Source organism: Microcebus murinus, chromosome 4 (assembly GCF_040939455.1).
Source record: "Microcebus murinus isolate Inina chromosome 4, M.murinus_Inina_mat1.0, whole genome shotgun sequence".
Taxonomy (NCBI): domain Eukaryota; kingdom Metazoa; phylum Chordata; class Mammalia; order Primates; family Cheirogaleidae; genus Microcebus; species Microcebus murinus.
In genome coordinates, this window is record NC_134107.1 from 56,160,959 (window position 1) to 56,178,727 (window position 17,769).

The window sequence follows — 17,769 nt, forward strand, 5'->3', positions numbered from 1 at the left end:
TAATTATATTCCTAATTATGTCCTAATAAAATTCCTAATTACATATTTTACAGTGTTATTTTTAAATAAATCTTAAGTTTTATGATGGCTATGAGTATGTTTTCAGCATCTAGAATTAATCAAATATGTACCTAAACTATTGACATACTTTTGCAATCTTAATGGTGGCTTTTTAATACCAGCAGTGAAGAAGCCTGGAATGCAAGTGGCAATGCAATCATGAAAGCTGTTTTCCACTGCTTGTTGAGAGTTGAATAGTTTTTCTTGCAAGAAGTGGTCCAAAGCCTGGAGGAAGTGGCAGTCAGTTGTTGCAACATCTGGTGAATATGGTGGATGCAGACAGTTTCTAAGTATAGCCTCAGTAGTTGGAGCAGCACTGTTTTTGTGACATGTAATCAAGTGTTGTCTTCCTTGAATATTGACATGTCTCTATTGACAAATCTTAATGCTTAATTGCAAGCAAGCTCTTCATTTCATCCAGTTGGTGGCAGTAGACATCTACTGTAATCATTTTACCAGGTTTCATGAAGCTGTAGTGGATTTAATAACAGTGTTGGACCACCAAATAGACAACATTAGCTTCTTTTGATGAATATTCAGTTTTGGATTGTGTTTTGGCATTTCATCTTTATCCAATCACTCTGTCAAACATTTGCAATTATCAAAAATAATTCATTTTTTATCACATGTAACAATATGGCGTGTTAATGGTTTGCCTTTAAGTCATGACAGCAAAGAAAGGCAAGTTTCTAGATGATTTCTATTCTGACACTCGTTTATTTCATGTGGTACCCATCTATCCAACTTCTTTACCTTGCTGATATGTTTCAAATAGTTCAATATTGTTGGACTAGTAACGTCAAACCTTGAGGCCAATTCACACATAAGTTTAGATAGATTTGATTCCCCTACAACTTTCAGCTCATTATTATCCATCTTGGTCTCAGGTAGCCCACATGGCTCATTTTCAAACTTAATATCACCACAATGAAACTCCTCAAACCATTGTTGTACTGTGTGTTCATTAGCCAATTCCTTCCCAAACACTTTGTTGATATTTCAATGTGTATGTGCAGCATTGGTTCCATGATGGAATTCATATTTCAACATAACAAAAATGTTTGACTTATCCATGGTTTCACAAAAATTGCTCCATAAAAACTTTGAAAGATGGTTACAAGCCAGATTGTGCATTTGAAAGAATGAGACTGTACCTTCACAACAGCAATAAAACAAGAAATATCAAAGTGAAATGTCAGTGATAGCAAATGTCAAATTTAGTAGTTAAGGAAATCGGGCATTTCATACTTAATAACCTAATAGACTAGATTTTTGTTGACTAAATATGGTTTACATGGCAGCGATGTTGATTGAATAAGAGGAACATAGATAGTTGGAATGCTTCTAAGAATTTGCTGCAACAGACCAGAGCAGAACCACGAAAATGAACAGTGAAAATATTGATGGAAAAGTATGCATAGTTTTCAAAAGAAGATAGACTCATGGCCAAAAAACATATGAAAAAAATGCTCAACTTCTCTAATCATCAGGGAAATACAAATCACAACCACACTGAGATATCACTTAACTCCAGTGAGAATGGCTTTTATCAAAAAGTCCCAAAACAACAAATGCTGGTATGCATAGGGAAATAGGAAGACTTATACACTATTGGTGGAACTGCAAACTAGTATAATCTCTATGGAAAGAAAATGGAAATACTTCAAGTATCTATAGGTAGAACTACCATTTGATCCAGCAATCCCACTACAGGATAATTATCCAGAGAAAAAAAAGACTTTCTTTAAAAAAACACACCTGCACTCTAATGTTTACAGCAGCACAATTCACAATTGAAAAGATGTAAAAACAACCCAAGTGCCCATCAATACATGAGTGGATTATTAATATGTGGCATATGTACACCATTCAGTACTACTCAGCCACATAAAGCAAATTTTGTATTACACAGGATGGAACTGGAGACCATTCTTCTAAGTGAAGTATTACAAGAATGGGAAAAAAAATACCAAATGTACTCATGATTAATTGGAACTAATCAATGAACACTTATGTGCACATATGGAAATAACATTCATCAGAAAGCAAACAGGAGGGTGCAGAGAGGAGAGGATGGGTAAATTCACATCTAATATGTACAATGAACACTATTTGGGTGAGGGGCATACCTATAGCTGTGACTCAAGTATTACAAAAGTGATTCATGTAACATAAAATATTTGTACACCATTAATATTTTGAAATATAGAAAAAAAAAGAGTCTAACATATTAACATTCATTGTTGCTTATAAGACATATCCATTACTGAGAGCTGATAAAACTATAAACTAATCTGTACACTTTTTGCCCTTATGACATCAATTCATTTCATTGATTAGCTCTATGTGCTTCAATTAATTCTGTAACCAAAACAAAGGAAACCATTTAGGAGTCAAAGTCTTATTGTCTTGAATGCAAAAATAGAAATTTATATTTTTCACTTAGTGAACCTGAGAATGCACATATTCATCAATAACAAGGTTGTTTCAGAGTGACTTTTTCTTATTTAACTAAGATAGATGACAAATCAAAGTGGATACTTACGGTAGAATATCTTGGACACTCCATCTCGAATTTGTTTGGTCTTCACTCCATAGACTATAGGATTGAGCAAAGGTGGGACAAGCAGGTAAAGGTTTGACAGAAGAATATGAATGTAGGATGGTACATGGAACCCAAACCTGTGTGTAAAGAAAGAGAAGAAAGCCAGGAGATAAAACTCGAGGAAGACCAAAATGTGGGCAATGCAGGTGTTAAAGGCCTTGAGCCTAGCTTCCTTTTGAGGAAGATTGAAGACAGTTATAAATATTCGAATGTAGGAGAGAGTGATGAAGATGATATCAAGGCCAAGTATGCTGAAAGCCACAAACAAACCATAGATCTTGTTGATTCTAACATCTTCTGCTGCCAACTTCACGATGGCCATATGCTCACAATATGAATGGGAGACCACAGTGGTCCGGTAGAATTTCAGCCGGCATTTGATGAGGATGAGACATGGAGCTACCAGGAGGCCTGCTCTGAGTGTCACTCCAACACCAATCTGAGTGAGAAGTTGGTGTGTAAAGATGGTTGCATGTCTCAGAGGTTCACAGATTGCCACGTAGCGGTCCAGGGCCATGGCCAGCAAAATACCTGACTCAACAGCCTGGAATGTGTGGATGAGCCACATCTGCAAGAGACAAGCATCAAAGTAGATCTTTGACAGATGAAACCAGAATATTCCTAGCATTTTGGGTAGGATGCAGGTACTGAGAACAATGTCTGTTGCTCCAAGCATTGCCAGGAAGATGTACATGGGCTCATGGAGGCTGTGCTCAGTTTTGATGACAACCAGGAGCAGGGAATTCCCAAACAGAGCAATGATGTACATGGTACAGAAAGGAATCCCAATCCAGACTTGCACAGATTCCAAGCCAGGGATCCCAATCAGCGTCAGCACCGAGGGCCTGAAGACTGTACCATTTTGCTTGAGCATATTGGCTTAGGGCTCCTTGGCTGGTAGCTTCTGATTCAGGCTAGCAGTATTTGTTTGGTATCTCTCTTTTTTTCCTTTCTCACCTAGATTAATATAATCAGAGATTTAATGTAGTTTCACATGGGAATTTTCAGACATACCCAATTACTTTTGAGTTAACTAAGTAGGTCCAGGAATGCCTATGTAGATTACTTGTTTGTTTTATCTCAGATTTTAGTTCCGTCCTCTCACTCTGACTCTCATTGTCTGCCTCTCTCTCTGTGTCTCTCTGTATCTCTATTTGTGTCTATGTCTCTCTGTCTTTGTCTTTGTCACACACACATAAACACACAGATAGATACCTCCAGGCATATCCACACTCATTCTGGAGAGAAGACACATTTCAAATAATGTAAGGACACATGATTTATGCATCAGTTAAAAACTATCCTGTTCATCACCAGCTTGATTGTATTCGATAATAGGTTGGGGGTACTTAACTGATATATTACCTGTATCCTCTCATTTGTGTACTAATGAGAAGCATTTATTCAGTCAGTGAACAAGTTAGGGAGAGAAAATAAAAGGGATTTTCACTAATTCAGGAAGTATATGAAGCATTGGGTAAAAAATAAATTATAGAGTAGCATCCTACTCTCAAGGAGACAATACCATATTACAAGTGTCCTTTTAAAAATATACACATGAGGCATAAAGATGTGATATGATATATTCTTTAAACACTGTCTTTATTGGAAAGGTATATATATTAAAGAATTTTTCCATGGAAACTTGGATGAAATTAGAGATCTTAGAGGTAAGAGATAAAAATGACACATGAATCAAACCTTTCTATGAAAATTTAGAATTGAAAATTTTGTGCTAAGAAAAGTTTAACTTGTTAAAGTAATGGCCAAAAGGTAAAAGTTGTTATGCAGTTTATTTTACTAGAAAAATTTTATACTATCCAAATCTGATCAATAAATATCTTTTGTTTAATATATGTACAGGAAAAAAACCTGTTTTTATTCAATATTTTCTTATAAAACACATCAGAATTTATCAACACAGGAATGAAAATACTTAAATACATTAACTACATTACACAATATTGAATAGATAATTATATTGTTCAGTGAGATTCTATTTCGAATATGCTTTTTTTCACTAAAAATAACACAATTTATATATTTCTTATTGATATGATTCACATGTCACAAGAAATCCCATTATTCTTTATTTAAATAGAGTGGAATAAATTGTTTTGAAATTTTCATCTAACTCAACTTGGAAATGAACAATCAAGTTTTCCTTGGTGGGTTGATATAAAAATGTGTGAAAACAATGAAATAAATTTAAATCATTTAAATTTAAAAGTGTGGCAGTTTTAGATAGTAGTAATGCACTAGTTTTATCTCTCTTAATTATTATTTATTATATAATCCACCTGTGGATATGAGAAAACAGCTGTTTCTTTTTCCTCAGTTTCATTCATTTTACCATGTAATATTAGTATGCATTCCAATTTATACCTTTGCTTGCAATACTCATTTCAAAGATATCATTGTAATCCCTGAGAAGTTTTTTTTCTTGAAAAGAGATACACCACTAATACAGAATTTAGTTAATATCAGAATGCATTTATTGAGTATGTTTTATAGATGGAGGAACTGTGCAGAGTTACGTCAACAAAAATAAAGATGCAAAACTTGCAGCACAAAACAAGATTAAACTCTTTCACTCTTTTAGTTTACATTTAAATTTCACATGAGAATAATTGTCTCTATAATTTGTCTCTTTCATGAGTTCAGACTTATGTCTTCGAGTTAATAGTGCTGTTGCTTTTTATATAAATATGAAATGCTAGTTTTATTTTTTCACATTTATAATAACTAGTTTTAGTCATTTTTCTAAGTCAATTTAATTTACTCAAAGAGGCCCCAGGCCAGAGGTAGGTATATTATGCTCTCAACACAAATTATCCCTACATTTGTTGAATTTCAAGGTAAACACAATGTATACTCCTTTGAAATGACACAAATTGCACATATGAGGGCTATATGGAAAGTATCCAGCCATTGCTAATATAACAACCACATACTACAAAGTTGAATACTTTCTGGACAGCCCTAATATTTGTAAAATTGGATGTTACCCTCCCAGATCATCTTTATCAAAAATTCATTATTTGAAAACCTTGCTTCTCTGATATTCTAACCATTTTCTTAGTTTATTTACTGGATATCCCACAACTGCAATAAATCTGTAATCACTGAGAAGCATCATTGCCATCAATTTAGCTCTCAGATCTTCTTTGAATCTCCACAGATAGGAACCCTATATTGACTCTCGAGACTGATCCAATTATTTTTTTCTCAGTTCTTACATTTCCTCCCACGCAGCCTCACCTCCTTTTCTCAACACCGCTATTACCATCCCATCACAAACACCACACACATGCTCACACACTCACAGGCACATAAAATTATTATTTGAAAAATATATTTAGTCAAATATTTACCATATTTTCTAACTGATTTTGCTGTGTTTTTAGAAAACACCACATATCTGTGTGACTGAGTTTGCTGATCATCTGGCTAGTGTTTTACATCTTCATCATTAGTTCTTATTTTCAACTCTCCATACCTTCACAAAGGTGTTTACTTTTTACCCACGTTTGATGATTGCCATTTTTCCAGGTTGTAAATGCTCACAGAATTTGCTCTTCCTTCAGTTTGTGCAAATTTCTTTTTGGAGATATCACATTGTTCCAAGTGAAAATGAGCTATCTTTGTTTTCATCACTTCAACCTCTTTACAAACTTCATACCAGTCATTAGAAGTTATACTTTGGAATTCTATAAAATAATTTTAAATTCTACAACATGTCTTTTATACTTTTCTATGCTCAATACCTGCTTCTTTAAGATTGTTTTCTGCCCCAATGTTTAATATTGAATTCTCAGCCCAAGCATCATCTTCATGGACCAATTGCTAATGTCCTTAAACAGAAGTTGATATCCCTCCTTTTGGTTCAATTTCAATGAGAGGTTGACTATTTAATAAATACAACTCACTGGAAATTAATGAATCAATTCAAGTTTAATTTTTCCTGAGTTCATTAAATATCAAAATTGCCCAAATTAATGCAAATGCAAATCCACTTGCCCTATTACAGGTATATACTTGCAAGAGGAATGGAGGCTAGGATTAGGAAAAGTAAGAAACAAATCTAGCAGTAATGCTAAGATTCCTAGTGTCTTGCTGTTTAAGCTTCATCTGTTTTATTAATATTACTGCTTTTTTGACCAGAACAAGGATGCATACCTACCTTATTTGAAGATTTGAAGAAATTTACTCTTGATGAGGGAAAAAAAGAAAGGGAAAATACCACCTTGATCAAGAGGAAATCAATACTACCTTTTAACACTCCTCATGTCCCATGTTGAATCCCATATAAAATATCAATCTCCTTTTCAGGATGCCTACTTAGAGCTGACACTTAATTAGAGCTAATCCCTTATATACAATTACATGTTCAATTCCCCATACTCCCTTTGGATCTTATCTAAATCTTTCTCTCTAATTCTCAGAAGCACCTATGGAAACACACACACTCACAAGTTTAATTTCCTTATTTTCTTATGTAAGTCTAATATGTACTTCCTCATGCTAATGTGCTATTCCATATAGATAAAGAAATTCATTTCCAGAGACAAATAGAGAACACAAACAGTATAAGCACTTAGTCAAGGGCTATGATATAATCCTCCTTAGGTAAGAACAATGGATGAAATCATCTTTTCTACAGGCCAAAAATTTTAATCAGTCCCCAATCAGAATAAAGTGTTAAAAAATAATTTCAAGACACAATAAAAGCAATCACATATAAAGCCAGGATAATTTTTAATTAACTAGTTATTAGATAAGAATATATATAATATAATAATTTAGATACAAGATTATATATTCTATAAAGAAAATAATAGAAATATCTGTAGGAAAAGCAGGGTAATATAAATTAATGTTAATGCTATATATCCTATCTTGAAAAGGAGAGAATTGATAGATATAATTTATTTTAAATATTAAATTTATTTTTAATTAAAACCTTTTCTTTAAATATTAAGATAATATTAGTAGAATTATAAATATTCTTTCTTAATTTATATGAAAACATGATGTGTGTATGGTTTCATATATAAATATATGTTTATATTCATATAATAGATATTATATGATATGTATCATTCAGCAAATGAGTTTCTATTCAAAATATTTTTAAGTTTATTTCCATACAAAAACTTACTTATAATTTGTGGTGTAATAGCTGCACTAAATTGTATTTTTAGAATGTATACAATGCATTCATCCTGTTCATTTATACTTTTTTAGTTTTTCACTGTGGACAATGCTATGAGCATATGTACTCACTTCTGTGAGTTTGCATGCATACTTGTACTAGTGAACATGTAAAATCCATTTATTAGGTAATTATTAATTATTGTTTTCTTATGTTCTCAGAATTCTACTTGCTGCTTTTATTTACTGATAAATACATTTTATTTTTGCCAGTAACACCAATAATTACCCCATGGTAATAAAAGTGTGATCCACAGTGCCATCATACAATGACCAAGAGAATAACTGCTACTTTTACATTTATTTAGGGAACAATTATGGATTTTTGGTCTATTTCAATGGTGTTAATTAATATGTATTCTTAAAATTTTGAGATATATTTCTAGAAAAATCTTTGTTCTATCTCCACATGGAAAAATTAAAATAGTTTCATGCTCCAAGATTATCTAAAGTCATTATGTCCTATAATGTTTGATGTTTTGTGTAGAAAGGAAGAAATAAAGAAGCCTTTATTCTCTTTCCTGCAGGTGCAGTGTTTGGGGGATGCAGATTGATTATACAACCACTAAAATAACAACAGTAAGCAATATTATTTTATTTTCATTTTATGCTAGGCATAGTTTTAGAAGATATATATGTGTATGTGTATATATATATATATATATATATCATGTCATTTAATTCTTTCAAAACCTTATAAGGTATATATTTTATGCCCAATAATTGTCTTAAGGAATGATTGATCATCATTCATATTAAAGGATGATATCCCAGATAAAAATAATAAACTGTATTGGTTTTATAATGTGTTCTAAGCACTATGCTAAATACTTTATTCTTATTGACTTAACATCAGATGTCAAAGTCATTTGTAAGCTCTTGCACACCATTGTATGCCTCTGTGTCCGACTGGTCATTTCCAGTGAACAATCACATCCTCTTTCTGGTACTCCAGAAACATGGTCTTTGGAATACTACTGTGGTCTTTTGGGAATCTCAAGGCCACTTAATCAGTGAAAATTATTATTCCTGTATTGAATCTAATATGAATATTTTCATAAAGAAGTTGCCTTTTATCTTTCTCCAGTAAGTACTTAAACAGAAAAAGAAATAGATGTGGAGGTACTACTCCTTGCTTTGCACAGTGCTGTACTAACTTAATGTCGTGTATATGTGAACCATTTTCTCATTTTACATGGTTACCATATACATGTATTTCAGTTAAAGCAGTACTGTGCAAAGAAAGCACTTATATAGCATTATTCTAACTCATGAGGCAGTGACCACTCATCTTCCACATATTATGTTTTTGTCTCTGTTCCCTCCAGCCTACCATGCTGTTTTCTTCCATTTGTTTCCTATAGCTTGTGCTTGTATATTGATTCTTTCCTTCCATTCACCTTCATTTCCTTCCCTACTCAAACTGAATAATATTACTGGATAAAGGAAAAAGGCAGTTTATAGATAACAGAGTAAAAAAAGAAATGAGTTGCCAATGCATGCAAGAATTAAATAAGTTAATGAACATTTTTAAGTTTATTCTGTTTATGGTACTATACCAAAGAAGGAATCAAATATTAACACAAAATATAAATATTTGTTATGTCAAGGATTTTATACCCTTGTGGAGACACTGAAACATGGACACAAATAACCCTTCAAAGCAGACTAGGGTGGGAATTATGGGAAATATTCAACCATATGTGCATAGGCACACCAAGAAGACACTACTTTTTGCTAGGAGGAATGGGGAAACAATTCACAGAGAAGTTGTCATTTGATAATTTGATCAGCAAAATTATAGGCTCCAAGAAAGAAATATTGAAAAGAACAAGCAAGACAAGTAAAAACCTTATATTAGGAATGTAAATCATGGTACATGTCAAGTCATCTAGTATCTTAAGTATCTTAAGGGCTTACAGACATGAGAACTATGACTAGACAAATTGTGACTTGAAGATCCAGAAATTTGAAAGTAAAACAAAGACTTAATATTTAATTCTCTACACTAAAATTTGATTTATTATTCAAAATATTTACTACATCTGTAATATTCACCAAAGTTTTAAGGAGAATATAATATGTCAAAGTATAAGCTTTTTCTTTTCAGAGAACTCTATGCTAATGGACTACATGCTTATTTTTCATTCTCTTTTTCCAAATTATGCACAAGTAAAATTCCTAATTATATATTTCATATTGTTATTTTTCAATAAATCTTAAATTCCATGATGAATATTAGTATGTTTTTAGCATCTAGTATTAATCAAAGTATACACTTAAACTATTGACATAGTTTTGCCATCTTAATGGTGGCTTGTTTATGCCAGCAGCAAAGAAGCTTGGAATATGAGTGACAATGAAATCATGAAAGGCCTGTTCCACAGCTTGTTGAGAATTGAATAGTTTTCCTTGCAAGAAGTGGTCCAAAGCCTAGAAGTGGTAGTCAGTTGGCATAAGGTCTGGTAAATACAGTGGATGACAGAGGGTTTCCAAGTCCAGCTTCTGTAGTTCCAGCAGTGTTGTCTTGCAAGAGGATTGGCCTGTCTCTAGTGACCAATCTCCGATGCTTGATTGCAAACATCCTCATCATTTCATCCAATTGTTTGCAGTAAACATCCACTATAATCAAATGACCAGGTTTCATGAAGCTTCAGTGGACAATACCAGTGCTGGACCACCAAACAGACACCATTAACTTTTTTGATGAATATTAGGTTTTGGACTATGTTTCAGCACTTCATCTTTACCTAATGCTTATGGCAAATGCTTGCAATTGTCAAAAATAATCCAGTTTTCATCTCATGTAACAATACGATGTAGAAATGGTTCACTTTTCTGTCATGAAAGCAAAGAAAGGCACACTTCAATATGATTTCTCTTCCCATGCTTGTTTAATTCATAAGATACCCATCTATCCAGCTTATTTACCTTGCTAATTTGTTTCAAATGGTCCAATGTTATTGAAAAAGTAACATCAAACCTTGTTGCTAATTCACACGTAGGTTGAGATGGATTCACACAGCTTTCAGCTTTCCACTACAGTTTTCAGCTCATCATTATTCATCCAGGTGTCAGGTCACTTGCATGGCTCACTTTCAAAATTAAAATCACCTTACTGGAGCTTCTCAAACCATTGATACACTGTGCATTCATTAGCATCATACTTCCCAGTATACTTCAATGATATTTCAAGCTGTCTGCGCTGCATTGGTTCCAAGACGGAACTCATATTTGAAAATAACACACATTTTTTATGTATCTATGATTTCACAAAAATTGATGTAAAAAAACTTTGAAAGATAATCACAAGCCAAACTGTGAGTTTGAAAATATGAGGATGTACCTTTACAACAAAAATAAAACAAGAAGTGTAAAAGTGAAATGTCAGAGATATCAACTATCAAACTTAGTATTTAAGGAAATGGGACATTTAATACTTAATAACCTAATATAATAGATTTTTGTTGGATAAATGTGGTTTAAAAGACAGTGATGTTGATTAAAGAAGAGGAAAATATGTAGTTGGAGTGCTTCTAGGGAGTTGTTGCCAGACCACAGCAGAACCACAAAAATGAACTTAACAGTGAAAATACGATGGAGAAGTATGCATAAATAAATATACAATACATAGATACATAAAAACATAAATAAATAAAATAGTGAATCTTGTGTGCATTAATTGAGAATGAATAAAAATAATAAATTAAGACATACTATCTGCAAAATCAGTGATGCCACTTTGAATATAAGACATATATTAATGAATGTAGGGTTTAGAGAAAGTAATGCAAGCTTTTTGAAATGGTTAGTATATCACATTAACCTATGTCTATTGAAGAACCAAGAAAATAAATCTGGCAGGGTATCTTAAGCCTGCATAGTGCATTGGAATTAGAACATACTAGGTATTAGGCTGTCTCTAAGCTATAGCTTCAGTTCTGTCCTGAACCATGACCTTGGCTCAGGCATTTCACCACTCTGATTTCTCTCTTCATGAAAGTTTAAGTAGAATTCATATCTACATTCTATTTCACATACCTTAATGTAAATTTTAATCTTGGACCTGGAGCTCAAAGAAACAAAAAGCAAAAACAAAAACAAAAACAAAACAAAACAAAAATCTATGTCTGTATCTATATCATCTATCTATCTACATATTGAGAGAGCTGTATTTTTCAGTTGTATTCTAAATCATTCTTTAGATATAAAACAGAATAATGAAGAGAAGAGTTATGGGCATTAAAGTTTTTAAATAGTAGCTGTATCTCCAACACACAGTCTGGTTGATAACAGTGACAGCTTTAAGTCATCTGGACTTTTTAATTCAAAGGATACATTCTAGTTTCCATATAATTTATATTGTAAACTGAATTTTTTTTTAGTATTTACCTTGAGCTCTTTCCTGGTTTAACCACTTTATGTAATTTAAACCTGACAAAATAAAATTTGCTTTCCATAAAGGTTGTACTAGTTTGTAGTCCCACCAGCAGTGTATGAGTGTTCCTATCTCTTCGCATCCATGCCAACATTTATTGTTTTGGGACTTTTTGATAAATGCCATTCTCATTGGAGCTAAGTGATATCTCGTTGTTTTCATTTGCATTTCCCTTAGAGATGTTGAGCATTTTTTCATATGTTCATTGGCCATTAATCTATCTTCTTTTGAAAAGTTTCTGTCTTAAGGTTACAATTGGCATGCACTTGTTTATAGCGGGTTATATATCCTGAAAGATTTAGGAGCCAACAAAGAATTTCCTTGCAAACAATCTATTAGTAATGCCATTAGGAGAGGCAAAAGGCCTTTGTGGTTGTGAGAATCTGTCCTATGAACAATATTATGACACAGGGTTGTGAAGTCACAGCTATCTGTTTGAAACAAGGATGGCAGTGCTATTAATACATGACTCAGTTGCCAGGCCTAACTATCCTCTTGGCATAATGAGTTTGGGGTCCTTTAAAGAATTAAGGTAAGGAGCGAGCCAATACCGCCTCTGCTTTTTCATTGTTGTTATTTGTTGTTGTTGTTTTAATACTGGGACCAGAGACTTTTTGTTTGCTTGCTTTTTTAAAAAAATAATCAGACAGGAGGCATAAGAGCACGAAAATGAATAAACGACAACTTTATGGGAAGAGAAGAGAACACCAAGACTTTGAAGGAGGCCATACTAACTCAAGCTAAAATTTAAAAAAAAATGGCCTATACCTCTCAAAAAAATTGGCAGCACTACAGTCCTGTGAAACAATATAATAATAAAGGAAATTTGTAGCAATAGTTAGAAAAGAAATAGTTTCCAACTCCCAGTTTCTCAAAAAGAAGGTAGAGAATGATATTTCAAAATGACTCACCTAAAAAATGATCCAAACTATTAATAGGTATCAAGACCAATTGCTTCTAAAGAAAAGCTCATCACATGTTTGTGATGGACAGCAGAGATAAAACTGGCTTCATTCTTGAATATATGATTAATTATAAGGACTCTGGAGTATAGAGGAAAGCAAGTTTTGAGTCACCTTAGTTCCAAGTAATTTGTTTTGTGTTATATCATGTGAAGCATATTGAAAACTCTATCTCCTGAGAATATTCTGGTAACTTCCTTCTGTGCACCTCTCCCCTACAAATCATTATTTGTTGCAATAAATAACTCAGGAAAGGCAGATCCCTCTATCAGAGGTTTGTAGCATCTCATAAGGATCCATCCACTCCTTGCCTACACCAAGGAAGGTGAGACTGAGAGTAGAACTGCACTGCTGACTTCACTTGTCAACCCTTTCAGAAGGCTGAGGTTTCATGGTGAGAAGATAACACAGTATGAAAAAATCACTGTTTGATTATTTCCACTAAAGTAACAGAGTGGGATATTATCTTTACCAGATACTTAATTGAAGTTTTCCTTATATTCAGAATGAAAAGTCATAGAACCTCTTAGTCCTCAGAGAGGGAAGAGAAAGGAGAGTTTGGAAAAGGTAAGAATACAGAAACCTAAATAAGGAGCCAAGAATAGTGTTGCAGAAACTAATGTTTAAGTATGATGGGGAATCATAATACATAAGTGAGAGATTAAGGTGTTTTTTTCATCTCTGGGGAAATACTGGAAAAATGTGTATCTTGAAAAGATTTAGGGGGGGAGTGGAAGGTGAGCCATACTTAATTGCAATATTTAAATGTCTTTTGGATCTGCAGGAACACTCTACAGAATATCTTTCTGGCTAGGATGGTAATCTACCATACGGATAAATGAAAATCCAGGACAAAGATAACTGCAAATTGAGTCATTTGACAAATGCTAGAATAAATATTCTCTATAGGATGATATAGCTCTCTTCCTATACTTGCAAGTTTAGTAACATTTACTCATCAGTTCTAAATAAACCCCAGTATTTAGTATGACCCTTAAACCTATTTGTACATTAACATTTAAAAGGGATCCTGGATGATGTGGTAAGTTTTATGTTTTGCTAGGCATTAGCAAGCATAGGCTGCAGTAGAAATCTCTAAACTATTACTTTATTTGTTTAAACAAAATTTAACTATGTACTTCTGTGTCTAAACACAGCTGGGCCACCTTTACTGGGATATGAGAAGGGTGCATTGCCAATTTTAAAGTCAGTTAAAGTCAAATTAGTTAAGGGATACTCATGTACGAAATAATTGGAAGCTAATTTGAAATCACATGTGGTAAATGTCTAATATAGAAACAAAGCAATGCATTTGGTAGAGATTGAATGGTTGGAGGAATTCTTATGATATAAAATAGTCATGAGATTATGTTTATAGAATGTTGCATATAAACTGGCTCTTAGTAAATGGATTTAATTACTGTTGGTTGAGATGAAGCATGATCACTTATGAAAATATGATCAGAAATTATACACAAAGTTTGATATGGGAATGAATAAGTTATATCTAGTGGAATGAAACATCCAATTTGACTAGCTTAAAGAGTGAGTACAAAAAAATTAAATTAGGTGAAACAAAATATATTCTCACTTTGACTCGTAAAATATTAAAAATAAAAAAAAAGAATACATTCTCACTGAAAAGGACCAGGGATATAGGCCCAAGAAATATTAGAAAGTGAAGCAGGTAACAATATAGATTTAAGTATCAACTTGGGTTTTGCAGTAGTTGTTGCAGTGGTGTTGATTATGATCTTGATGCTGGTGGTGATAGTAGTGATTGGGTCAGTTCTAAAAATATAAAGGAAAGATGAGTAAAAAGAAGAAGGTGTAAAGATGAAATAATACCTTTTTCAACAATATTGATGGAACTGGAAACCATTCTCCTGAGTGAAAAGTGTTGTAAGAATGGAAAAACAAACACTACATGTATTCACTATTAAATTGGAACTAACCGGCGAGCACACATGTGCACAGAGGGAAGGAAAACTCAGTGGAAAGCTACCGGGGGAAGGGGGCAGGAGGGGACAAGAATAAACCAAGTTAATGAGTACTAGGAACACTATTTGGGTGAAGGCACACATATAGCCAGGACTCAAGCTTTAAAAAGACACATATGGTAGTAAAACTGAACAGGAACCAAGCAGGTGGGAGGGGGAGGAAGGGACAGGTAAATTCACACCTAGCGTACAATACACGCTATCTTGGTTATGGGCACGTTATAACTTTGACTCAATGGCACAAAGGCTATTCATGTAATCAAAATATGTATACCCCTGTAAATACTCTGAATTAAAGCAAACAAGAAAAGATCCATGTAACCTAAAACACTTATAATGAAAAATATTTTGAAACCAGCCTAAAAAAACAAAAACAAAAAAAAAGAAAGTTGAAAAAAGGGAGAGTGAGTTATGTGTATGTATGAATCTGCAGTAAATGTATGTATGTATCTTTAATATATTTAACCCTTTGCACTCGCTTGCTTTTTTCTCATTATCCACTCAACATTATTCACACTCGACATCTGAATGCAAAGGGTTAAAGGAGTTGCATGGCATGCTGTGGGAACTCAGAACTTTATGTTTTATAAGATAGTTCTTTGAGTGTGGCAGGAAGTGTGTTGAGTGACTAGATGTGGGTAGTGTTTGTGGGGTGGTTGCATGGCTCAGTCTATTAGACACAATGACTTCTTTATTTTTATTTCAACACAAGTAACTCTGGTACTTCACATGGGCAGTTAAAAAATTTTATAAAGCTACACTTGCCCTTAGTATTCTAAGTCCCTAAGAAGTTGGCCTCTTTGTTAAGGGTTATATATGTTACTTGCAACCTTCCCTCATCTAATAGGACATGCTTTGTAAAACTCTCTTTATTGGTTATACTATGAAATGTAGCAGGATATAGAAGATATTCAGTACTGAGAACATGTGAATGGCAGAGTGAACAAGTATAGGGTTACATGGCAATGGATAGAAATACATAATTGAGATTCATTTGTGATCTGCTTCTCAAAGACATATTGACACCAGTAAAAAGATTATTTTGTTATTTTATATTTGCATGGTTTTAAAACAGTACACAATTTCTATTTTTGGCTGACAGCAAAAAAAGAACAGTCTTTTGTACCAAGCCTTTCTGTCTTTAGCTCTATTCCTGAGAAGAATCCTTCATTAACTTCTGTTCAATTTTTCCTCTGGCATTTCTTTCTTTTGTTTATATTTTTAAATAACATGATTCTACAAAAGACATTGTGTTTGGATTTCCTGCTCTTTTAGATAAGAGTTTTGTTCATTTATATTATGTTCCTTCCTATGCTGTCCCCCATATCTAAATGTACTCGATTCAGTTATTTTCTGTTTCTATAGGGCAATCTGCAAATTTAAACAAAACACTGAAATCTAAACATATTCAACCAAAAATAAATATTATCCCTCTTACCTTCTTTGTAGAAGATATTGACACAATTTCCTCTAATCATGCTTTTTTATACATTTATTAAGATATTTATTGCTTCCTAACATATTATATGTATATATTAAAGTAGCAATATTTCAAATTTCTTCAAGTAATTATTGATTGATGTTTATTTTTATTCTAGCATCAGCTGAGAAGTAACATTAATACTTTAATGATTTTATCACTCACATATTTTGATAAATATCCTCCTTTGAAACAAATCAAGATATCATATGAAAAGAAAGCATCAAACAATGTTGAAATACTTTGTAGAATAAATGGTATCCCATGAAGTTAACAAGAATGACTTGGGGTTTTTGTGGGTTATTGAATATTTTATGCTTTATTTCTACAGGTAGAAATACTAGGAAAAATGCACATTTCCAGATGCCTATTTATAGGTATGACGTTGATGAGAGATGAAGTACAGGAACTTCTTTCAAAGTTTCTCCAAAGATTACTGAAAACAAAGTATATGAAAACATACTTAAAATTACCAGGAAAGGAAAAGCATGCTAGGAGTGACATGTTTCTAAGCACTGGGAAAAAAGATACAATTATGTCCTTAATTTTTATTTTCACTTGATCAATGGTCACGTGTTTGAGCACAAAGATAATTCTACTTGCCCCTACCTTTCTTTTTTATTTTTTTTTTTCAGTCACAGGGTCTGTCTCTGTTGCCTAGGCTACAGTGCAATGCAATCAGATCATAGTCCACCGTAGCATTGAACTACTGGGTTCAAGCAATCCTCTTGCATTAGCCACCTCCCTAGTAGCCAGGACTATAGGCATGCACCACCATGCCTCATTAATTTTTCTATTTTTTTAGGGATGAGGTCTCACTATGTTGCTCAAGTGGGTCTCGAACTCCTGGCCTCAAGTGATCCTCCCAGCTCTGCCTCCTACTACACCCAGCAATCTCTTTCATATTAATAGCAATTATCTATTGACCTAACTCCAGATAGTTATTCAGATAGGTTTGGAAAACTTCTAAGCATCAATACCTTCGTTTATATTTACTGGGCATTAATGTT

General features: G+C 33.2%; 1 protein-coding gene across 1 annotated transcript; it reads right to left on the reverse strand.

Moving 5' to 3' along the window:
- Positions 1 to 2,588: 2,588 nt before the first annotated feature.
- Positions 2,589 to 3,539, reverse strand: LOC105883407 (olfactory receptor 52A5-like). Its single transcript, XM_076001292.1, has one exon. It carries the CDS (start codon positions 3,537 to 3,539, stop codon positions 2,589 to 2,591), a length of 951 nt encoding a protein of 316 aa, XP_075857407.1.
- Between the last annotated feature and the right edge of the window lie 14,230 nt (positions 3,540 to 17,769).

Excerpts from the sequence above, each read along its gene's own strand:
- LOC105883407 (XM_076001292.1), bottom strand. The coding sequence starts at position 3,539 with ATGCTCAAGCAAAATGGTACAGTCTTCAGGCCCTCGGTGCTGACGCTG.